The 23,901-nt window shown below is 46.4% G+C and overlaps 1 protein-coding gene across 3 annotated transcripts in view; it reads left to right on the top strand.

The window, feature by feature from the left end:
* Positions 1-23,901, top strand: part of FBXL7 (F-box and leucine rich repeat protein 7) — a 221,464-nt gene that overhangs the window by 50,889 nt on the left and 146,674 nt on the right. For 2 of the 3 annotated variants that reach the window (XR_014529611.1, XM_083519454.1), the window contains exon 1: positions 4,846-5,571. The exons of the other annotated variant lie outside the window; for it this stretch is intronic. Coding sequence is in view for 1 of the 2 variants with exons in the window: in XM_083519454.1 (XP_083375580.1) it covers positions 5,535-5,571 (37 nt within the window). In the remaining variant the exon portion in view is untranslated. Of the gene's footprint in view, positions 1-4,845; positions 5,572-23,901 lie in introns of those variants that run through there. 3 annotated transcript variants of the gene reach the window in all.

Genomic DNA, 23,901 nt, shown 5'->3' on the forward strand with positions numbered 1-23,901 from the left:
CCTTCAGATGTCTTCTAAAAGTTTGGTAGTTATTTTTCTCTTTGACATCTGGTGGGAGGGTGTTCCACAGGGCAGGTGCCACTACCGAGAAGGCCCTCTGCCTGATTCCCTGTAACTTGGCTTCTCGCAGCAAGGGAACCGCCAGAAGGCCCTCAGTGCTGGACCTCAGTGTCCGGGCAGAACGATGTAGATAATGTAGATAAAGGCATGGCTGCATAAAGTATATGTGCCCTTAATGCATAAATGGTTTATTATTCTTTGTGGCGAGTGCCTAGCTGGACACACTGCAGTCTGGACAATCCAGGTTCTATAACCTCTGAAAGTCAGCATTTACTATTATACCTAATACCAGAGACAAAGGTCAATGGAGCAGCTATCAAACACATGCTTTAGAACTTTGCCATTTTCTTTTGGATTCCTTGAGGTATTGCTGTGCCCAAAAGCAATCAACACGCTCATTTGGAATTATGAAATATGAACAGCTATTTGGAAATGTAGCCATCTTGGTAGTGTCCAAAAGAAGAAGTAATCAGAATATTATATTTGGCTTATGGATTGAAAGACGAGGAAAACATAATGGATGGGTAAATCCCCACTGCTGTTCAAATATGAATGAGTGAACATTACACTGACATTACAGTAATTCATCATTCTTTAAGTATTAGAGCAAGATATTGGAAATATTATTAAAAATAACAATCTCATGGACCTTCTACCGTTAAGCGGCAACATACCAAAATACATACATATAAGGGAATTGCGCAATTGAGACAAGAAGTGATCATGCCATTCTTTCAAGATTTTCAGAATAGACCTCTTAAATTAATCAATTAAAACTTGAAGGAAGTTATGCCAACTGACAGAATTTGAGGACATCTCTTTAAAATGGTTTGATGAAAATCAAACTTTTTTAAGAACTGGGAAACTGATCAGCCATTCAACAACTGCTAGGGGAATTTAAAAGATTTTTTTAAAGTGAGATAGTGTTGATGGCAATGAGATTTTATTAGTGACTCACTTGGGCCTAAATACATTTTTTAATATTAAAAACCAAGCACACCAGAAGAGTGACATGCATACCTCATAAACTAATTATTCCCATGGAGCTTTCTCCTAGCTTACAGTATTTTACAGTTTTATTGGAATCTGAATAGAGTGTATGTGTGTATATTAAACAGGCTGTGTGACCATTTATTTTTTGGCATGGTGGGTGAGGGGTCATTTAAAGACCTCTTGCAGATTCCCGCAAAGGAATCACTGTTTTGGTTAACAATCTTGTTCTAGTTGGTTTACATTATAAATGCATTCACAGAAGTTCATAGTTGGATGGTGAACAATTCTCTTGTAAAATGATGCCTAATTTGCCCCTTGTTCAGTTATACAATTGACTAACAGTAGCAAGATCACTGCAGATGGTGACAGCAGACACGGAATTAAAAGACGCCTGCTTCTTGGGAGAAAAGCAATGACAAACCTAGACAGCATCCTAAAAAGCAGAGGCATCACCTTGCCAACAAAGCTATGGTTTTCCCAGTAGTGATGTACGGAAGTAAGAGCTGGACCATAAAGAAGGCTGGTTGCCGAAGAATTGATGCTTTTGAATTATGGTGCTGGAGGAGACTCTTGAGAGTCCCATGGACTGCAAGAAGATCAAACCTCTCCATTCTGAAGGAAATCAGCCCTGAGTGCTCACTGGAAGCACAGATCGTGAAGCTGAGGCTCCAATACTTTGGCCACCTCATGAGAAGAGAAGACTCCCTGGAAAAGACCCTGGTGTTGGGAAAGATGGAGGGCACAAGGAGAAGGGGATGACAGAGAACGAGATGGTTGGACAGTGTTCTCGAAGCTACCAGCATGAGTTTGACCAAACTGTGGGAGACAGCGGAAGACAGGAGTGCCTGGCATGCTCTGGTTTTGCCCTGTCTGCATATTCCATAAGTTTTTGTACCCATTCTTCCTTTGCTGGGACTTCTGCTTCTTTCCATTTTGGGCCAAGTAACATTCTTGCTGCAATAGTTTGTGGATTCAAGTCAGGTTTCGTTCCCCTTCATGCTGTGCTAGAATGTACAATCCCTAGGGGTTGGATACACCAGTTTTTCTCCAGCGTGGCGTTGTCAGTTTGGTTCATACAGGCCGTATACAGACTCCTGTTTACTCTGCATCCAATGCATTTCTGCTGCTGCTGTTTAGGGAATTAGTGTACAGTGATACCTCAGGTTAAGTACTTAATTAGTTCCGGAGGTCCGTACTTAACCTGAAACTGTTCTTAACCTGAAGCACCACTTTAGCTAATGGGGCCTCCTGCTGCCGCCGTGCCGCTGGAGCACGATTTCTGTTCTCATCCTGAAGCAAAGTTCTTAACCTGAAGCACTATTTTTGGGTTAGCGGAGTCTGTAACCTGAAGCGTATGTAACCTGAGGTACCACCGTACATAGTTAGTCACAAACCATGCCTATCCTGTTATGAAGGGCTGTATTTTGAGAGTCCCCCCCCCCCAAACTAGCTTCGATCCGAATTCAGGCAAAGAATGGCCTTCCTGGCAATGCGTCCACAGCGTCAGTTATAAGGTCCAGGAGGCTCTATATCACTGAGATTTGCAAAAAGGGGGAAATTCACCGGTTGTGGCTTATCCTGAGTGTGATGGAAAAAGCCCTGCTGAAATTCTGCTCCTTACAGTATGAACCTTGTAGACCAAACCAAGAATGCTCTCTCCCAATAAAATACTGTTGGGAAGTATGAACACAGGACTGGGAACCTTCAGTTAACCTTCATAAGAGCACGTTGTGAACAAGTCATCTTATTCCCCCTTTGTGGGGTTGGGAAACTCAAAATTACAGACGTGAACTTTAAAAGGCCTCTCTTTCGGGGAGATCAGCAAACCTGGGTCCTGTAAGATAAGCCAGACATTTATTGTTTCACTGAATTTATTTGATTAAGTGACTGCAGACACAGGTACTAAGCAGGAATTGTGACTTCTGTAGCGTCTTCTTTTTATGTTTAAAGAAGTGTCTTGTTGCCAGGGCCTTGGGGAGAGGGACAAGGAGATGATGGAAGCAAAAATGGAACTCAAATATCTAAATTAAAAGCAGAAATTTGTACTGGACCACCAGCTTGGCTATCAAAGCAAATTTTTGTTTAAATTAGTGATTGGGAATTTTGCCCTAAATTGTTAAAAACTTGGCTCCTAGGCACCCACATATTTTTCCTCCAGCTCTCTCCCAAAGAATTTGGCCGCTTAATTTATCAAGGGGCTTATTAATGGAGGTTATTGTGTGCTTGCAATTCTTTAGACTCCTCTGAGGATGTTCGGTGCCCCCCTCCCAGGAAAAGATTCAACAAAAGCGGCTAGAAGAAGCTTTAATTAAATGTCTGGTTTCAATGGGATTACTGCCTGATTAATCCAGCCTCTGTCTGCCTGTCAATCATGCCTGTCATTATAATTGTCAACTATATAGCCGCTAACTGTGCGAAAACTCAATCTGGCTGTTCTTTATTGAAATGTGTTGTTTTAGCTTTATTTATTTATTTTACAAGCGTCTCAAAGAAGCATACCTTCCAGCTCCCCGAGTTTGCTGCTGCAACCTGTTTGCCAGGGAGAAGGAGACTTGATTCAGATCCACACTCCTTCACTGGAATGTGTGCTGCAGACTGACTTTACTCAGCAGTAGACAGTCCCACTAAGTTTTAACAGGTTTTGCTCCCAAGAAAATGTGCACAAAACTACGCCCTTTCATTAGCCCTTCTTAAAAGTTGCAAGTCCTCTGTCACTGTCTGATACTATTCAGCACAGCCAATGACTGGCTATGAAGGATGCTTGGTAGAGTCCCTTCTTCACTGTCATGCAGAAAAGTTCGAAACGTTGCTGTTTGCCAGAGCCTGCCTGTGATTCTGTGCCTGACCTTGCCTGGTTTCCTGCCTCGTGTCCTGCCTTGGCCCTGTTGGACTGACTCCTCGCAGAACCCTTGAATTTGGGACCAGACCTGGACCGCATTGCTCGGGTTACTCCTGGGCCCAGCACAGGTGTAAAGCACTGAGCCTCTTGGGCTTGCCAATCAGAAGGTCGGCAGTTCAAATCCCTGTGACGGGGTGAGCTCCCGTTGCTCGGTCCCAGCTCCTGCCAACCTAGCAGTTCAAAAGCATGTCAAAGTGCAAGTAGATAAATTAGTACTGCTCCAGCGGAAAAGTAAACGGCATTTCCGTGCACTGCTCTGGTTTCGCCAGAAGTGGTTTAGTCATGCTGGCCACATGACCTGGAAAAACTGTGGACAAATGTTGGCTCCCTCGGCCAGTAAAGCAAGATGAGTGCCGCAACCCCAGAGTCGTTTGTGACTGGACTTAACTGTTGGGGTCCTTTACCTTTACCTTTTAAAGGTCCCTTTGGCCCCCAAAATAATATATTTGACCCCCCCCCAGTTGATGAGCATTGCCATTCAGAATAGGATGTTTGTGCCTTGTCTTGTGATTGATTATGTAGGGTGGGGCTTACTTGCCCTCCCAAATATTTTATTCAAGTTGGTACCCCTGGCAGTGAGGCCGAGAGGGGAGTCTTGTTGTCTGGGCAGCCCATGACCTCCATACACACTGCCCTGGCTTGCACCCCGGAAAGGTCACTTCGCGGTTTGACTTCACCCCCGAGGCGCACTCCATTGTCTGTCGAGACAGACGGCTGCCAACAATTCCAAACTCCATAACAAAAGAAGCCCCCTCCTCCGAAGAGTTTCCTTTCAAGGAGGGAAGGGAGACATGATTGGAAACATCTTTCTGGGCGCAACGCTGTTCCTGATGCAATACCGCTGCGAAAGGCGAAAGGCTGGCCAGGAAAGGGGGGTGGGTGCAGCGCGCTGCTGTGTCTTTAAACAGCCACGACCCTGGCTTGGTCTCTCTCAGGCTCGGGCGGTGATTGACACGGAGAGGAGGCGCCTGCTTGTAACAAAAGTCGGCGGCGCGGGTGCGCGCGTGTTTGGAGAAGCAATCTAGTTAACAAGTGGCCGCGATTCACCGCCAGGGGGAAGAGGAGGAGGAGAGAAAAGACAAGAGCCGAGCCTGAAAAAAAGAGAGGCTGGAGCGCTAGCAAAGGGCTCTGCCACTCCCCGGCCAGCTCTGCAGAAAGGAGCGCGTCTCGGTCTCTCTCCTTGCTTTGGGCTTGACAATCTCACCTTCCTTGCGCTCTGATCGACTGGTGGATTACATCTGGAGCTACTTCCCCTTACTTCCTCGGTGTCCCCTCCTCTTTCCTTAGGGAGGCTCAGGTTTTTTTTAACCTCCTTCTCTCTCTTTTTGGAGGAGTCTAAGTTTGTTTCAGTCGTCGCAAAAGGCTGAAGGGCGGCGGAGGGGAGAAACCAACTGGAGAGGAAAGGCTAGAGAAAGTCCCCTGCGCTCCGCCGCGCCTCTTTTCGCGGTGGCCTTTTAAAAACAACCAGCGCCGCATCTTCTCTTTGTCTCCTTCCTCCCCAGCCCAAACATTTATCTGTGGTTCGACATGGTGGGTGTAGCGGGGAGGAGGAGGACGAGGACGAGAGTATGAAGGCGGCAGGATGGGAGCGAACAATGGCAAGCAGTACGGCAGTGATGGTAAGTCCGCTTTGGCCAGGACGGGCGCAACGGCGCGTCGCGTCCCGAGGTGCCTTGGAGAGGGGGCTGTAGGCGCGCGCGCAGGGCGGGCGGGCACTGCTCTGCCAGCCTCTCCGAAGCGTTCGGAGAATTTGCAGACGTTCCCCGAGCGGCAGGAGTCTGCCCGCCTCTCCCCGCTGCCTCCCCACCGCAGCGAAGGCACTGCAAAGTTGCAACCCCTTTTCCGGGAAAATCTGGATGTCAGTTTGGGGAAAAGCTCAAAGCAGGCTTGGTAGTTCCTTCCTTGGTTTTCTCTCCCCGCACCCGCAACCTAATCCTCGTGCACCTTTACGTAGAAGCTAGTCCCACGGAGTTCAGAGTTAGTCCCAACTCCTAGGGGCCGAGGTGCTTTGCCCCTCCCCAATAAAATATTTGAGGGGGTTGCCCCCCCACAGTTGATGGGCATTGCCATTCAAATGATGTGCATGTGCCGCATCATGTGATCGATTATGCGGGGCGGGCCTTACCTGCCCCCCAATATTTTATTCAAGTTGGCACCCCGGTCACTTTATGTGTGCATAGGAGGGACTAGTCTTGACTGCGGAGTGGGGGCTTAGGATGGGAGGGGCACAGCGGATGCGTATCTGGTTCGTTGGGAAAAGCAAGGAGATTCTTATGGCTGTGTATGAGAAAGTTGTTTGGTATAGGATTCTAGAACTGTAGAGTTGGAAAGGACCTCCTAGGGGTCATCTAGTCCAACCCCCTGCAACGTAGGAATCTTTTGCCCCACGTATAGGTGGCGTGCCAGTTACAGTATTTTTCATGCACAGCAGAGTGATCTGCCTCCTGTAGCAGGATTGTCTTGGTGGGTTGACAAAGGGAGATTACTAATTCAAGACTGTATGATGAACGCAGGAAGATCGCGCCACCTTAAAAATGCACCCCAAGTCTGCATTCACACGTAAGGTCTCCAACAGCAGTAGTTCACTCTTGCAAGTATCTTTAGCAGCCCCTTCGCTTTTGTACTAGATTCGTGGAGAGTAAAGTGAGTTGGCAGGGTGGACAGCACAGAAGTGGCACACACTGTTGTTCGAGTTTACTGCTCTTGCAGAATGTGCCCACACCCAAACTTAGCAGCTCCCCTTTCCCCCTCCCATAATCCTTTCCTAAAATTCTTATTTAGACTAGCGCAGTTATTTTAGTGCAACCAAGCCACACTTTGCATATAATTAGCTGTCGGTCCTTCCTGCCATTGTGTCTGTGTGTTTTGAGATATTCTGTCTGTAGGCTGTAACCCTTTCCGGGTCTCCTGTCTGTTTGAAATTCCTCAGTGGGATGCAAGCAGAGATTCCACCTCAGTACTGTAGCTCCTTAGGGAAGGCTGCTTCTGCTGCCTGCTAGATCAGTCAGAAGAGCCTGGAGATGTGGCAGTTCCTTTACTTTTACAATATCAGGGTTAGCAACAAGGAGGCATTTATTTCTCTGAATGTTGAGGTACGAAAATATACTATTTGAAAAAAAGAACCTCCATAGTACATGCTCTGGGAATGAAAAGCTGCCGTGTTCAAACACTACTGTTGTCTGGTTATTTATCCTGCTTGTGAGTGAATTCAGTGGGTTCAGTCAAATGTCTTTCCACAGAAGCAGGCAGAAGTGCGCAGCTCATGTTTCGGGCTGCCTTTGAAGGTGACCCGGAAACTACAACTAATCCAGAATGCAGCAGCTAGACTGGTGACTGGGAGTGGCCACCAAGTCCCACAATTTATATATCAATTTAGCCAGTTCTGCCTTTTCTGAAATGTTTGCTAACTTTCTAACTAGAGCAGTGATTCTCTGCTCTTTCCTGTATAGATGCTCTTAATTCTTTGCCAGACAAGTAATCTGAATGAGTCTAGAACAGTGGTTCCCAACTGGTGGTTTGTGGACCCCACAGGGTCTGCATAACACACCCAGGGGGTCCATGGCCATACGTGTCAACTTTCCAGGACATCCTCTTTTGGGGGACCGTGCTGTCATCCCAGAGATACCAACATTTTCAAAAGTAGGGGGTTCATGTCTTGGCTTTTGAACTAAGTCCACAGTGCTTAGTTAATCAGGAACCATTGGTCTAGAATGTTTTTGGTACGGGTCCCTCCAGTAGCTGTCTATGGAGGCACAGATCACTTCTGTGGCCAGGGCAGTTGTCTACCAGCTCCATCTGGTACACAGGCTGAGACCCTACCTACCCACAGACTGTCTCACCAAAGTGGTGCAGGCTCTAGTTATTTCCCGCTTGGACTACTGCAATGCGCTCTGTGTGGGGCTACCTTTGATGGTGACTTGGAAACTACAACTAATCCAGAATGCAGCAGCCAGACTGGTGACTGGGAGTAGCCACCAAGACCATATAACACCGGTCCTGAAAGACCTCCATTGGCTCCTGGTATGTTTCCAAGCACAAAGTGTTGGTGCTGACCTTTAAAACCCTAAACGGCCTTGGCCCAGTATACCTGAAGGAGCGTCTCCACCCCCATTGTTCAGCCCGGACACTGAGATCCAGCTCTGAGGGCCTTCTGGCGGTTCCCTCACTGCGAGAAGTGAAGCTACAGGGAACCAGGCAGAGGGCCTTCTGAGGTGGACACTCTCTCATCAGATGTCAAGGAAATAAACAACTCTCTGATTTTTAGAAGACATCTGAAGGCATCCCTGTTTAGGGAAGTTTTTAATGTTTGATGTTTTATTCTGTTTTTAATATTCTGTTGGGAGCCTCCCAGAGTGGCTGGCCAAAACCAGAAATATGGGTGGGGTATTATTATTATTATTAATAATAATAATAATAGCAGCAGCAGCTCTGGGTGGGATGCACCAATGTATGTGGAAGTGCTTCAAACATTCACTAGGCCTTGTGAATGTGGGGGCACAGAGATCTCAGAGGTGCAGGAATTTTCTCACCAGTATCCAAGTAGCATCCCTGCGTACTGGACTCAATATTTCCTTCTTAAATAGCAGTGGCATTAATCACTTAAAAAATGTATTTAAAGTACATAATTTGTTGTTTAGTCATTTTGTCGTTTCCGACTCTTCGTGACCCCATGGACCAGAGCACACCAGGCACTCCTGTCTTCCACTGCCTCCCGCAGTTTGGTCAAACTCATGTTAGTAGCTTCAAGAACACTGTCCAACCATCTCGTCCTCTGTCGTCCACTTCTCCTTGTGCCCTCAATCTTTCCCAACATCAGAGTCTTTTCCAGGGAGTCTTCTCCTCTCATGAGGTGGCCAAAGTATTGGAGCCTCAACTTCAGGATCTGTCCTTCCAGTGAGCGCTCAGGGCTGATTTCCTTCAGAATGGATAGGCTTGATCTTCTTGCAGTCCATGAGACTCTCAAGAGTCTCCTCCAGCACCAGAATTCAAAAGCATAAATTCTTCGGCGATCAGCCTTCTTTATGGTCCAGCTCTCACTTCCATACATTACTACTGGGGAAACCATAGCTTTAACTATACGGACCTTTGTTGGCAAGGTGATGTCTCTGCTTTTTAAGATGTTGTCTAGGTTTGTCATTGCTTTTCTCCCAAGAAGCAGGCATCTTTTAATTTCGTGGCTGCTGTCACCATCTGCAGTGATCATGGAGCCCAAGAAAGTAAAATCTCTCACTGCCTCCATTTCTTCCCCTTCTATTTGCCAGGAGGTGATGGGCCCAGTGGCTTAGTTTTTTTGATGAAGTACATAATAGTCTAGTATTTGGATGGGGCTCTTAGCTTTAGCTTTTCTATCTGCAATTTGAATGCGGCCAGACAATGTGAATTTGGACCAGTCTGCCATGTGTTTTCTCCCGCTCTGTCACGAACTCTTAATGCTCATTTAATATTGGCAAGAAATTCTTCTGTTTAATATAGAGGAATTCCCAAACAAACTTACTCAGTACAAAGAAAGCTGTACATATACAAAAATGAGTGAAACTTCTGATACCTTTGACCTGATGGACCTTGAGTCATGGAGGATAATGTGAGCATCTTTTTAGCTTCAAATGAACCAGGGGTAATTCAGAGTCTGGGTTGTTCCCTGCTGAAAATATGTCTTGCTTTCTGCCTCACACTTTGTGAAATAAACATGGGGGTGCCTTGTGAATTACATTTAACGCAGCAGACACTGCCTATTCTTTTCTATGGGCTTTTGAGCAAGCACCACATATATGTAAATATATTCTTTTATAACCCTTTGTAGTTGATTCTTGATATTTCAGGGATTCCTGCCTTGTGCAGTGTAGTGTGGGGCTGCTTCCTGGCTACATGGCAAGTTTTTCAACCCCAGGGACAAAGCAAGAGAGAGGCAGAGTTTAATGTGCTCCAGCTGTTCTATATAAATGCTACCTCTGCAATTTCGCTTTACTAAAACCCTTTTTCTGAGTTTTGCATTTAGATGTATGGAGCCTAGTCTATCCCTGCTCAGATGCTGTTCTCCGCGGAACTGCTGAGATGGTTTAGTCCTTCTTTGTGCTTTGGTGTAAGTGATGTTTGGGAAGGTCAGATTAAATGAAACCCGCAGGAACCTTTTCAACGTTGATACAAGGAACTTCAGCTACCAAAAAAAATAACGCCCTTTGTTTTTCAGCATTTCCCTGCTTTTTATCTGTTTGGGTTGTAGTCAGCTTAGCTGTACCCACTCAATTTACTGAACATAACTAAGTTAGGTCTGTTGATTTCAGTGGGGCTACTTTGAGTCAAACCTAGTTGAACGCTGTATTTTTTCACACTGCCAAGAAGAGCTGAACACCAATCTTCTTTGCCTTCTCTCAAGGAGAAAGGACATTCTTCACCCTTCCAGTTGGTCTCCCAGTGTGGTCAGCAAGATGCATGTGACTGCTGGACCCTGGGAAGCAAGGAGGGGGACCAGACTTCCTGCCATGTCTTGTCTGGTGGCTGCAGAATTCTCAGACGGCTCACCTCACTGTTTCAGTTACTTCCATTTTGGCTAGGGCTGAGGCTCTTCATAGTTCCCAAAGGGCTTGCTTTTTCTTTTCTTCTTCTAGCCTGGGCCAGTTGATTCAGCAATTCAAACCCTTCATAGGAGCTTCTATGCAGGGCCCCTGCTGGCTGCTGCTATGTATTGGGTGCTACGTGTTGGATGCGGGTGGCGCTGTGGTCTAAACCACTGAGCCTCTTGAGCTTGTCGATCAGAAGGTTGGCAGTTCGAATCCCTGTGACGGGGTGAGCTCCCATTGCTCTGTCCCAGCTCCTGCCAACCTAACAGTTCGAAAGCATGCCAGTACAAGTAGACAAACAGGTACCATTGTGGCAGGAAGGTAAACAACGCTCCCATGTGCTCTGGCTTCCATCACGATGTTCTGTTGCACCAGAAGTGGGTTAGTTATGCTGGCCACATGACTCGGAAAGCTGTCTGTGGACAAATGCTGGCTCCCTTGGCCTGAAAGCGACATGAGCACCACAACCCCATAGTCAATTTTGGCTGGACTTAACTGTGTAAGGGTCCTTTACGTTTACCTTTTACGTGTTGGGGACCTTTCAGAATAGCTTGAAAGTTAGTGTAGGGAGCTGAGTGTAGGAGCGAGAGGCAGAATTGATCAAAATGGCCTCCCTAACTGTTAAACTGACAGAAGCCTCCACTGGATTAAAAAAAAGCTTTTCTGTCTCTTGAGGAGAACCCATTGGATGCAATCCAGTTTGTTCAGCTCATACATTTTTGTCCATAGATCCCTTTGGGATAAAAATGGCTCTTTAGCTAACAAGAATATGAAGGTTCCATAGGCAAAGAAGAGAGGAATAACATATATGGGGAGAAGATGTAGTGGAGGAAAACTGAAAACAGGTAACACACATCCTTCATGGAGCATACTCCATAAATCTTTAAAGCAACATGTGTCGTTTATACTTCATGCGTGCATAGCATATTTAGAAGTGTAACTTGGAGAAGAGATGGCTTGAAGGAATGTTCTGTTTGCCATAGGGTGGATAGGCTCTGTAGGAATACACATCCTTTATTATCTCAATTATTGCATATTTCACTTGGCTGAAGTGGCACAAAAATACCGGCAATATTATTTCAGCATAGAGGAATTAAGCCCACCCGCCTTTAGTTGAATTCTGGAGAAGAGCCATGTGCTTTTATCCTGCCACAGAAACATGTTCCCTTGTCTAGGTCATTCAGAGAGGGTGGAAATGTGGAGAAATGCATGGTTTCCTGGAAAGGAAACTTCAATCCTCCCCAGCATTTAATATTGGGACTGTCTTGATGTGTAGGAGAGCATAATAGAAATAAGCTTTGAAAAAGTTATTCTCGGCTTAGTCAAAAGCAGGGATGGGGAACCTTTGTCCTGCCAACTGGTCCACATCTCTCATACAGTGGAACCTCGGGTTACAGATGCTTCAGGTTACAGACTCCGCTAACCTGGAAGTAGTACCTCGGGTTAAGAACTTTGCTTCAGGATGAGAAGAGAAATCGTGCTAGTGCAGCGCGGCGGCAGCAGGAGGTCCCATTAGCTAAAGTGGTGCTTCAGGTTAAGAACAGTTTCAGGTTAAGAACAGACCTCCAGAACGAATTAAGTTCTTAACCCAAGGTACCACTGTACCTGACTGGGGCTCTTGGGAACTGGAGTCTGCAACAGCAGTTAGACAGTGGTCTAATATTTGCCTTCTTCTGAATAATCTCACTGAAAATAGTCTTGACATTTTGCCAGTTCAGGAAAAGACTATAGGACAGTTGTTCTTAACAAAAAGGTGTGTCATCTGGGTCTTGTTTTTTTTTTAATTTTTCTTAATGGCCAACTTTATTTTATCTTTAAGATTTGTAAAGCCAGTGTGATACAATGAATGAAACTCTTGACTGAAGGGAGACTTGAATTCAAGTTCTGCCTTTGGCAGAGGCCAACTGCATTCACACAACATAGTGAACTGTAGTTAATGTTGTTGTTGTTTAGTCGTTTAGTCGTGTCCGACTCTTCGTGACCGCATGGACCAGAGCAGGCCAGGCACTCCTGTCTTCTACTGCCTCCTGCAGTTTAGTCAAACTCAAGCTGGTAGCTTCGAGAACACTATCCAACTATCTAGTCCTCTGTCGTCCCCTTTTCCCTGTGCCCTCCATCTTTCCCAACATCAGGGTCTTTTCCAGGGAGTCTTCTCTTCTCATGAGGTGGCCTCAGCTTCAGGATCTGTCCTTCCAGTGAACACTCAGGGCTGATTTCCTTCAGAATAGATAGGTTTGATCTTCTTGCAGTCCATGGGACTCTCAAGAGTCTCCTCCAGCACCAGAATTCAAAAGCATCAATTCTTTGGCGATCAGCCTTCTTTATGGTCCAGCTCTCACTTCCATACATCACTACTGGGAAAACCGTAGCTTTAACTATACAGACCTTTGTCGGCAAGGTGATGTCTCTGCTTTTTAAGATGCTGTCTAGGTTTGTCATTGCTTTTCTTCCAAGAAGCAGGCGTCTTTTAATTTCGTGGCTGCTGTCACCATCAACCATTAACTGTAGTTAATGGTGTACCACTAATGGTTTGTCGCTTCCCTAGTGTGGATGGGAGCCACAAACCACAATCTCTCTCTTAGTGTTACGTCCAACCTGGAGATTATAGTATGCTTCACTCAAGCCAAGGATAAACCTTAGTTTACAGTCATATTTTGTTTGCCCAAGACAGATCTCTATTTCCAGTTCAGATGCAATGAAAACAGGGACTGTGACTTGTTGCTCCTGAGCACTCTAGGAGAGGCGTGAAATGGCAGCAATCTCTGTGCTGATGGGTAAACCATTAAGGGCTTTATCAGGCTGTGTGAACTGCTTCTGCGTTATAGGAAACTTGATTGCTACAAACATCTCTATTGATTTCAATGAGATTTAAGAATGGCTGACTTTGTAGTGAATGAATAAAACTTCATTCTCTAAAGCCATAAGCCAGCACAATATAAATACAGCAAACAAATCAATTTAAGATATTCAACAAGCATATATACAAAAAGAACACAATGTTCCTCCCTCCCCTTTCTGTTATAAATCACTCATTGCCCCTACACAGAAAGTTGTATAGGTGTTAAAAATAGATTAAAACAAAATAACATCCCATCAGCCTTTTTAGAGTCTGGTGTATATTTTCTTAGCTGCCAGAGTGAATTTTCCTGCTAGGGTGGTATGGATACATCTTTGCCTGTATGCAATGTCCATATCTGGTCCAAGAGGGGTGTGTTTGATGTGGACAGAAGAATAGGAGTAAGAGGTTTGTGCCTTGGATGTTCAAATAAAGTTCAGTATAGTAATAAGAGTTAGCCTTGACCTCATGTGTCTCACAAACTCAGTCTTTGATGAGTTGTAATGTAATCAAAGCTCCCATCCAAGAAGCGGAGGCTATGTTGTGGATACATAAAAGGCTGTGAATGATTTTCTTGAAGGAGCCACAGTAACGGTTATAAATACAGTAGTAGATAGGTAGCCGTGTTGGTCTGCCATAGTCAAAATAAAAAAAAAATTCCTTCCAGTAGCACCTTAAAGACCAACTAAGTTAGTTCTTGGTATGAGCTTTCGTGTGCATTCACACTTCTTCAGATACACACTGAAGAAGAAGTGTGCATGCACACGAAAGCTTATACCAAGAACTAACTTAGTTGGTCTTTAAGGTGCTACTGGAAGGAATTTTTTTTTATTTTGGTTATAAATACAGTTACAGATAGGTAGCCGTGTTGGTCTGCCATAGTCAAAATAAAAAAATAAAAAAATTCCTTCCTGTAGCACCTTAAAGACCAACTAAGTTAGTTCTTGGTATAAGCTTTCGTGTGCATGCACACTTCTTCAGATACACACTGAAGAAGAAGTGTGGATGCACACGAAAGCTTATACCAAGAACTAACTTAGTTGGTCTTTAAGGTGCTACAGGAAGGAATTTTTTTATTTTTTTATTTTAGCGGTTATAAAGTAATTCTCCAGGCCAAATGCCACGTTGTATAATGGATGCCGATAGGAATAAGGCATTTGTGTGATTGAGGAGAAATCCTACCGCTTAGAATAGAGACGGATTCTCTCTCTAAACATCTGCTTAACTACTGGAAGGAAAAGTAGAATAAAACTGCAGTATTAATCCCATAAGAATGTAGGGTAGTTCTGACAGAATTTACCCAAAACTTTTGGGACGACATCTGCAGTACCGTCATACCTTGGACCTCAAACATCTTAGTTGCTGAACATTTCAGCTTCCAAACGATCAAAAAGTGAGTGTTCCGGTTTTAGAGTGTTCCAGTGAGCCAGTGTGGTGTAGTGGTTAAGAGCGGTGGACTAGTAATCTGGTGAACCGGGTTCGCTTCCCCACTCCTCCACATGCAGCTGCTGGGTGACCTTGGGCCAGTCACACTTCTCTGAAGTCCCAGCCTCACTCACCTCACATATGGTTTGTTATGGGGGAGGAAGGGAAAGGAGAATGTTAGCTGCTTTGAGACTCCTTCGGGTAGTGATAAAGCAGGATATCAAATCCAAACTCTTCAAACGATTTTCGGAAGCCAAATGTCTGGCATGGCTTCTGCGGCTTCCAATTGGCTGCAGGAGCTTCTTGCAGCCAATCAGAAGCTGCGCTTTGGTTTCCAAATGTTTTTTTGGGGGGTGTACAGTGGCTGTTGGGGAAAGAAAGGGCTGGCACATCTAGTGTATCCTTCCAAGCAAGAAAGAAACAGGAAGTCCTTGGCCAGGCTTGAGCTTGAAACAGGAAATTCCTGTCTACTACCACATAAATGTACCCCCGTTATTGTCGTCATTCAAGTGATACAGTGGTACCCCGCAAGACGAATGCCTCGCAAGACGGAAAACCCGCAAGACGAAAGGGTTTTCTGTTTTGGAGGCGCTTCGCAAGACGAATTTCCCTATGGGCTTGCATCGCAAGACGAAAGCCCATAGGGAAATGCTGGCGGTCGGGAGCAAAGACTTTTGCCCACAGCCAGCCTTCAGAAGAGGACCTCTTCTGAAGGCCGGTGGGGGGCAAAAGTCTTTGCTCCCCCCCGCCTGCCTTCCCCCCGCCTGCCCCGGGCGATCTTAAAATGCTGGCGGGCGGGAGCGAAGCGTTCGCTGCCGACCCCCAGCATTTTAAAATCTCCCCGTGTCCTGGGAAGGTTTTAAAATGCTGGGGGTCGGGAGCGAAGCGCTGCCGACCCCCAGCATTTTAAAATCTCCCCGTGTCCCGTGCTTGGGGGAGATGTCAGCAAGCCTTGCGCGCAAGGCTTGGGGCGGCAGCCTGCATCCCGAAGCAGGGGGTGAGCTGCGGAGCCCGCCCCCTGCTTGGGGGAGATGCCGGCAAGCCTTGCGCGCAAGGCTTGGGGCGGCAGCCTGCATCCCGAAGCAGGGGGTGAGCTGCGGAGCCCGCCCCCTGCTTGGGGGAGATGCCGGCAAGCCTTGCGCGCAAGGCTTGGGGCGGCAGCCTGCATCCCGAAACAGGGGGTGAGCTGCGGAGCCCGCCCCCTGCTTGGGGGAGATGCCGGCAAGCCTTGCATGCAAGGCTTGGGGCGGCAGCCTGCATCCCGAAGCAGGGGGTGAGCTGCCGAGCCCGCCCCCTGCTTGGGGGAGATGCCGGCAAGCCTTGCGCGCAAGGCTTGGGGCGGCAGCCTGCACCCCAAAGCAGGGGGTGAGCTGCGGAGCACGCCCCCTGCTTAGGGGAGATGTCGGCAAGCCTTGCATGCAAGGCTTGGGGCGGCAGCCTGCATCCCGAAGCAGGGGGTGAGCTGCGGAGCCCGCCCCTGCTTGGGGGAGATGCCGGCAAGCCTTGCATGCAAGGCTTGGGGCGGCAGCCTGCATCCCGAAGCAGGGGGTGAGCTGCGGAGCCCGCCCCCTGCTTCAGGCAGATGTCGGCAAGCCTCGCATGCCCGGCGGGAGGTCCCGCTTAGCCCGCTGTTCCGAAGCGGGGAGGGGGGCGGGAAGACCTGCCCCAGCCGCCCCACTTCGGAACGCTGTTCCGAAGCGGGGCGGGGGGCGGGGACACCTTCTGAAGGCAGGCAGGGGGCGAAAGTCTTTGTCCCCCCTGCCTGCCTTCCCAGGGGCTTTTAAATCACCCTGGACAGCGGAGAAGTCCTCCGCTGTCCGGGGCGATTTTAAAATGCCGCCCGCCAGCATTTTAAGATCGCCCCGGACAGCGGAGAAGTCCTCCGCTGTCCCAGGGTTTTTTAAAATGCTGGGGGTGGGAAGAAAAGCCCTTGTCCCCCCCCCCAGCCTTCAGAAGAGGTCCGGGGACAGACTGTCCCCGGACCTGGTCTGAAGGCGGTTTCCCTAGGAACGCATTAATTGATTTTCAATGCATTCCTATGGGAAACCGTGCATCGCAAGACGAAAAAACCGCAAGACGAAGAGAATTGCGGAACGAATTAATTTCGTCTTGCGAGGCACCACTGTATTTGTTTCTCCGTGGTTTGTAAGATAAAATGTTTGCACACTGGAAGTTCGCACACTAACAACTTCTTCCCTGCTTTCTGGTCTTTCGAATCAACCTCTTTCTATCCTGGATAAAGAGTTATATTAGGGACACTTCCTTATCTTATGCATTGATAGAGCACTGAATATGTTTTTCCTAATTTTGAGTGCAAGTGAGATGCTGTTCCGCTAAGGGCTGCTTCTAATGCTACTAATGTCAACAAGGAGAGCAGGAAGAAGAATACTTTGTAGTGTCTTGGGCAACTTGCAGATTGGCCTCAAGAAAACATCCCAGACTCCTTCTGTGCTCCACCCCAGACTGGCTGTGTCCATGTCCAATATGAGGAATGAAGTGGCAACAAATTAAAAGGAGACGTCCTTAAGGAGCATGAGTTGCTGCTATATCAGAATTGAGTATCCTATTCCAGATTACAGACTGGGTCCTCTCGCCTTTGGAAGAATGTGTTTCTGTGATATTTGAGCAGGGTCCAAAGTATTTGAGGGATATATTTTGTCAACGTGAGCATTGGAAACAAAGCACCTTTTCTGGAGTTAGCGTGGAATGCTTATGATAGAATAGGTGGGCGTACCCTCATTCCTTTTATTTGTAGGCTGCTTTCCCACAAAAATTCATGCTCAAAGCGGTTTGCAACTAGGAAAACAGGAATGCATTTGAAATAGAAACCGCAGAAACAATTTTGTAACAGCGCCATAACAACGTAGCAAAACAGTAGCAAATATAATAATAATAACAAATATAGTAACAATGCAACGCTTTCATACTGTGTTGGATGGGTCTGCATGCATAAGGTTCCAATTTCAACCTCTGCTATCTCCAGTTAGGACAAGCACCCCCAACCTTCAGCCCTCCAGATGTTTTGGACTACAATCCCCATCATCCCTGACCACTGGTCCTGTTAGCTAGGGAGCATGGGAGTTGTAGGCCAAAACATTTGGAGGGCCATAGGCTGGGGTACCTGAGTTAGGACCTCTATTAGCAAGTGGGGGGGAGCCTTCTCTGCCTGATCTCCTGTAGAGTCACTCCCAGTACAACTGGACCATACAAGTTTCATGGGCCTATGGCTTGAGAAGATTCACATGTGCATGAAAGTGCTAAACAAACCCTTCCAAGCACCTTTAATGTGCTTTGTTGGTCATGTTGTGTGGATGCCTGATTATCGTCTTCCAAAGCAACTACTCTATTCCAAACTTAAAAATGGAAAGCGTAATGCTGGTGGTCAACAAAAGAGGTTTAAAGACTCTCTCAAGGCCAATCTAAAAAATGCAGTATAAACATGGACAACTGGGAAACACTGGCCTGGAAGTGCTCCAATTGGAGAACAGCCTTTACCAAAGGTGTCATGGACTTTGAAGACGCTCAAACTCAGGACGAAACATGCTAAGAGGAAGGCACACTTGGCAAACCCTCTCCATGATCAACTCCCACCTGGAAACCTATGTCCCCACTGTGGAAGGACGTGTGGATCCAGACTTGGCCCCCACAGTCACTTATGGACTCACTGTTAAGACCGTGTTTATGGAAGACAATCTTACTCGGCTACGAGTGATTGCCAAAGAAGAAAGAAGAATGTGTGTGTTTTCTATTTAGTTGAGCAATTTTTTCTTTTCTTCTGGAGCCCATCTTTTCAGCACCATCTTTGAAAATTGCGCACGCTCCTAACCTCTTTCCGTTTTTTGAGCAGAGGACTTGCAGAAGGCTACAACCAGGTGGTTGGCTTTTAATAGTCCCCTAGCTTAAGTAACGTTGTTATATGTTAATTGGTTTAAAGGGGACTGCTCTACCCACAGTGTGTATAAAAAGCTGCGCACTTGAGCGAGGCAGGACTTGTGGGTGGGTGTGATAGAGCAATGAGCTGCTAGAAGTCCCAGTGTGATGCTAAAGTTACTGAGAGTTTTTACTCAAATGGGGAGGAGGAGGCAACAAAAAGTTTTTTATGTAACCGTAAGGTGTAGTAGTTTTCTTAAACCCCTTAAACTATATTCTGAGAGGTATATCCATCCAGCATGCTCACCATGTCAAATCACAGGGCTATGTTCAGATGATCATATCTCGGCTGCATGAGCCATGATAGAAATGAGTTCTGCTTTGGTTACAAGAGCCTCTTTTCTCCTCCCTCTGTGATACGTCTGAACGATGTGCAAAAGTCTTCTAGTAACTATAAGTTTCCGTTTTTATCAGAACCAGAAAGCTATGGTTACAAGCATTGACACAACACAGTGGTTTGGTTCGCACATCACGTGAATTTGCTGGGTCCTGGTGAGAGCACGCCTTGGGCAACCATCCATCAAACCTTGTGTACAGATTGTGGTTAAGTAGGAAAGGTCTTAACCATGATCCTGGGTTCGTATGACATGTTAAGCCAGACTTTGGCTGAGCTGATGTGCTCTGCTGACCTGAAAAGCCCAGGGAAGAGCAAAGCAGCTGCAGTTTCCTCCCTGGGAGCCATGGTTTGGTGCCAAAGTTTAAGACTTCCAAATTTCATGCAGGCATGCCAAAAATGGAGAAGAGCAAGGACCACATGCATGACAAAAGGCTTAGTCATATCTCATCACATTAAGGCAAAACAGGTTTTTTAAATTCTGCTGATGTTGGCTGCTTGGACTTACTGGTTTTCTGGTTCTTTAGCTTGTAAACTATGAATTAAATTCATCATCCCTGCAAGAGTGCTTCCTGGGACTCTAAGCACCATCCCATGTGTATACAGTTTATGTGTGATGCCCTCTTAACATGGAAAGGATAGGGACACTCCCTCTTCTACTATGAGAAGGATCGTTTCACAGTAATTGATGTAGCCACTTTTATTGCAGCCCTAATACAAGAAATGGGACACGGGTGGCGCTGTGGGTTAAACCACAGAGCCTAGGGCTTGCCGATCAGAAGGTTGGCAGTTTGAATCCCCACGACGGGGTGAGCTCCCGTTGCTCGGTCCCTGCTCCTGCCAACCTAGCAGTTTGAAAGCACATCAAGTGCAAGTAGATAAATAGGTACCGCTCCTGCGGAAAGGTAAATGGTGTTTCCGTGCACTGCTCTGGTTCGCCAGGAGTGGCTTAGTCATGCTGGCCACATGACCCGGAAGCTGTATGCTGGCTCCCTTGGCCAATAAAGCGATTTGAGCGCCGCAACCCCGGAGTCGGCCACGACTGGACATAATGGTCAGGGGTCCCTTTACCTTTAATACAAGAAATAGAAGTGAGGGAAGATGGGGTTGTCAATCTGGGAAGGTAGTGCATCTAGGAGATTGAAAACTCTGACCCTAAACCTCTGCTGCCTTGTGGAATAAGAAGGAGAAGAAAAAGGCTAAGGAGTGGAGAAGAAAAGGCTAAGGAGTGGAGTTCTTAAGATGGTTGGGTGGCGCCTTGTAGGCCTCCTTCTGGCAACTCCTGCAGCCAAGCTGGTGCCAAATGTGTTGCTCTGCTTTCCCTTGGACCACATCAGCGAGGCCAAGAGGGGGGTCTTGTTGTCTGGCCAGCCCAGGACCTCCATACACACTCCCCAGGTCTGCACTAGTGCAGCGGTTTGACTTCACCCTTGGAAGTGGACTCCATTGTCTCTCGAGACAGAAGGATGCCAACCATAATTTTAAAAATACTGTACAATAATGCAGCAGGATCAATACAACAGCAATAAGGTACAAATGACATTCAATAATGAATGAATCAGCACTGTATCTAGATCATTTGTTGTGGGCTTCACCTCCTGCTATGTGGCCCACACACCCTTTAAATTTGCTTTGGAGGGTTGGGGAAAACTCTAAAACACGGGGTGTGGAGGAAGTCCTGTTGTACGAGTGAACCTCATTCCATGCATGCATATTTCATGCTGCATTGAATTCTTTATATCTATATAATTTTTATTAAATTTCTGTTTTACATTTTAGAAAATTCACCTAACCAGCCTTAAAATATCAGTGACTTCCCTTCCTCTCTTTCCATGGTTCAGTTTGCACAACATAAATCCCTGCATATTTTTTACATAAACTAAACCGTTCGGTATTCCATTATTGCATCCATCAAAACTTATTTACACTGTTGGATTTATCTTAATGCTGCCCGCGTTTTCAAATATACACAATTTCCCTCCATATATTCAATAAACACTTCCCAATCCTCTTTAAATGTGCGTTCTTGTTCTCTCATTTTATATGATAGATCCACAAGCTGCACATATTCCATCACTTTAAGTTGCTATTCTTCTTTAGTTGGGACCTCGCTCGTTTTCCATTTTTTGGGCTTAGAAAACACGAGCCACAGTTGTGACATACATAAATAACCTGCGTTGAATTCCGCCTGATACCTTTGCAAGTTTGCTCTCAGATGGCTTCCTATTTGTCTCCCAAAAGTCAATATGGGATCTCCCTGCACCTGACGGACCTTTAGACTAGACTTACCTGCCTTGTAAGTTTGTGACTCATGCTCCAGTCTTGGATTTCTTGCAGGTGCAGGAGCTCTGATAATGCAAATTGGCTTCACAGGTTTTTAAGGGTGTTTCTATTCAATTTGAAGCTGCAAACAGGTCTGTGGACATGAAAGGATTTAATGTTCATTTGACTCTGTGAAACAAAATCTGGAGGGAGATATCGATGCCATTGAGTTTTGCGGCCCTCGACGTACAGGAAGTTCAATTAAAAGGAAGGAATTGTTTTGAAAGCTACTCTAAAAGTTGCAAATGGCTCTGGAATGCAAACCGTGATGCAGGCGGTTGAGAAAACAGATTTGGTGGAATCTAAACGGGTACAAATAGACTACAAGCTTTCAGTTCCTGGAAGGCAAGTCTTCTGTAACTCAGTCAGCACTCTAGCAGAAAGAATCCAGATTTGGCAAGTCACAGAAGTCCACCTGGGCCTAAAGGGACCCATGATTCTTTTGGACCTCCATGTGTCTTGATGGTGAAACAGTTCATAGCTTAGATTTAAACAGTAGCATGCAAAAGACGGGGGGAGTGAAATCTGGGCATTCGGCCACAGTAAACGGGATGCAAGTTCCTTCATGTTTGAATCTGGGCTACAATAAAATAAATACTGTCACAAATGAGGCATAAAATGAAGCTTGCTGGTTATGTCTCAGTGAAAACTATGTATGCATGCTTTTCAATATAATAAATAAAATACCTTGGTTGTGGGCGAAAGCTTCAGCTATGCTCCTGTGTGGTACGGTGACATATATTTTAGAAATATTAAGCCTGCACTTGACCTGGGAGTTTGCATTCAACATGTTTGTCTACTTTTTAAAGTTAGAAGAAGAAGAAGAAGAGTTTGGATTTGATATCCCGCCTTTCACTCCCCTTCAGGAGTCTCAAAGCGGCTAACAATCTCCTTCCCCTTCCTCCCCCACAACAAACACTCTGTGAGGTGAGTGGGGCTGAGAGACTTCACAGAAGTGTGACTGGCCCAAGGTCACCCAGCAGCTGCATGTGGAGGAGCGGAGACGCGAACCCGGTTACCCAGATTACGTGACTACCACTCTTAACCACTACACCACACTGGCTCTCGGTTACAAATGAAGTATATTTTTTGTGGGGGTGGGGGGTTTGAAAGCCCACAAAGCACTTTACTGATTTAATAGTGGTGTCCATTCACAGGACACCACCGAGTTTCACAACCAAGGCGTTAGGTGGAAACTAGCTGTTAAATCGCTGTTTTTGTAGGTGCTGTCATTGTGGGTTGCACTTTTGCAGACTTGTAAGCAAAACAAGGCCTGTTGTGGCCCCAGGGAGCTTACAATCAGAAATAAATGTATGGTTTCAGTGACCTTCGGCATGGCATTTCAATGTACAACTCCCTAGGCACAAACGGAGGAATAGTGCCGTGACCCAACCACTAAGCTACACTGACCTGTATGCAGTGAAAATATTCTGTAGCGCAGAGGCAGGCAGAGAGAGAAGTCACTGCATCTTACACACTTCTACGCTCCCTCTGCGGCACAATAAAACATTTATTATTATTATTATTTATTGAATTTATATCATCTATTTGCACAAAACATAATTAGTTTGTGTAATTTAGTGCTAGGAGATAATAGCAGTGGCCTCTAGCTTAGGCACCTTTTAAAAGCGGACTACACAAGTTGGGGGACACTGGTGGTGCTGTGGTCTAAAACCACTGAGCCTCTTGGGCTTGCTGATCAGAAGGTTGGTGGTTTGAATCCCCACGGTGGAGTGAGCTCCTGTTGCTCTGTACCAGCTCCTGCCAACCTAGCGGTTCGAAAGTACACCAGTGCAAGAAGATACAGTGGTACCTCGGGTTACAGATGCTTCAGATTACAGACTCCGCTAACCCAGAAATAGTACCTTGGGTTAAGAACTTTTCTTCAGGATGAGAACAGAAATCGCTTGGGGGTGGTGGTAGGAGGCCCCATGAGCTAAAGTGGTACCTCAGGTTGAGAACAGTTTCAGGTTAAGAACGGACCTCCGGAACGAATTAAGTTCTTAACCCAAGGTACCGCTGTAAATAGGTACCGCTGTGGTGGGAAAGTAAACGGCGTTTCCGTGTGCTCTGGTTTCCGTCACAGTGTTCCGAAGCCGGTTAGCCATGCTGGCCACATGACCTGGAAAGCTGTCTGTGGACAAACACTGGCTCCCTCAGCCTGAAAGCAAGATGAGTGCCACAACCCCATAGTCGCCTTTGCCTGGACTTAACCGTCCAGGGGTCCTTTACCTTTACATTTTTACCTTGGGCAAATGAATGGAGGATGGATCTCTCAATTGCCAGTAGTCATGATGGCTGCCTGTTTGGCAGGTCAGGACCTCATACCATAGAGTTACCCAAACTTGGGTCTCAAACTGTTTTGAACTACAATTTCCATAATACTTGACCACTGGTCCTGCTAGCTAGGGATGATGGGAGTTGTAGTCCAAAAACAGCTGGAGACCCAGGTTTCAGAAAGCATGCATTGGTGGGTCACAGCCTGATCCAAAGTGGGTCATAACAGGAGCACTGCCAGCATGCAAACGTACGGGAGAAGATTAAG

Source organism: Podarcis liolepis (genome assembly GCF_965112155.1).
Source record: "Podarcis liolepis genome assembly, chromosome: 8".
Lineage (NCBI taxonomy): Eukaryota > Metazoa > Chordata > Lepidosauria > Squamata > Lacertidae > Podarcis > Podarcis liolepis.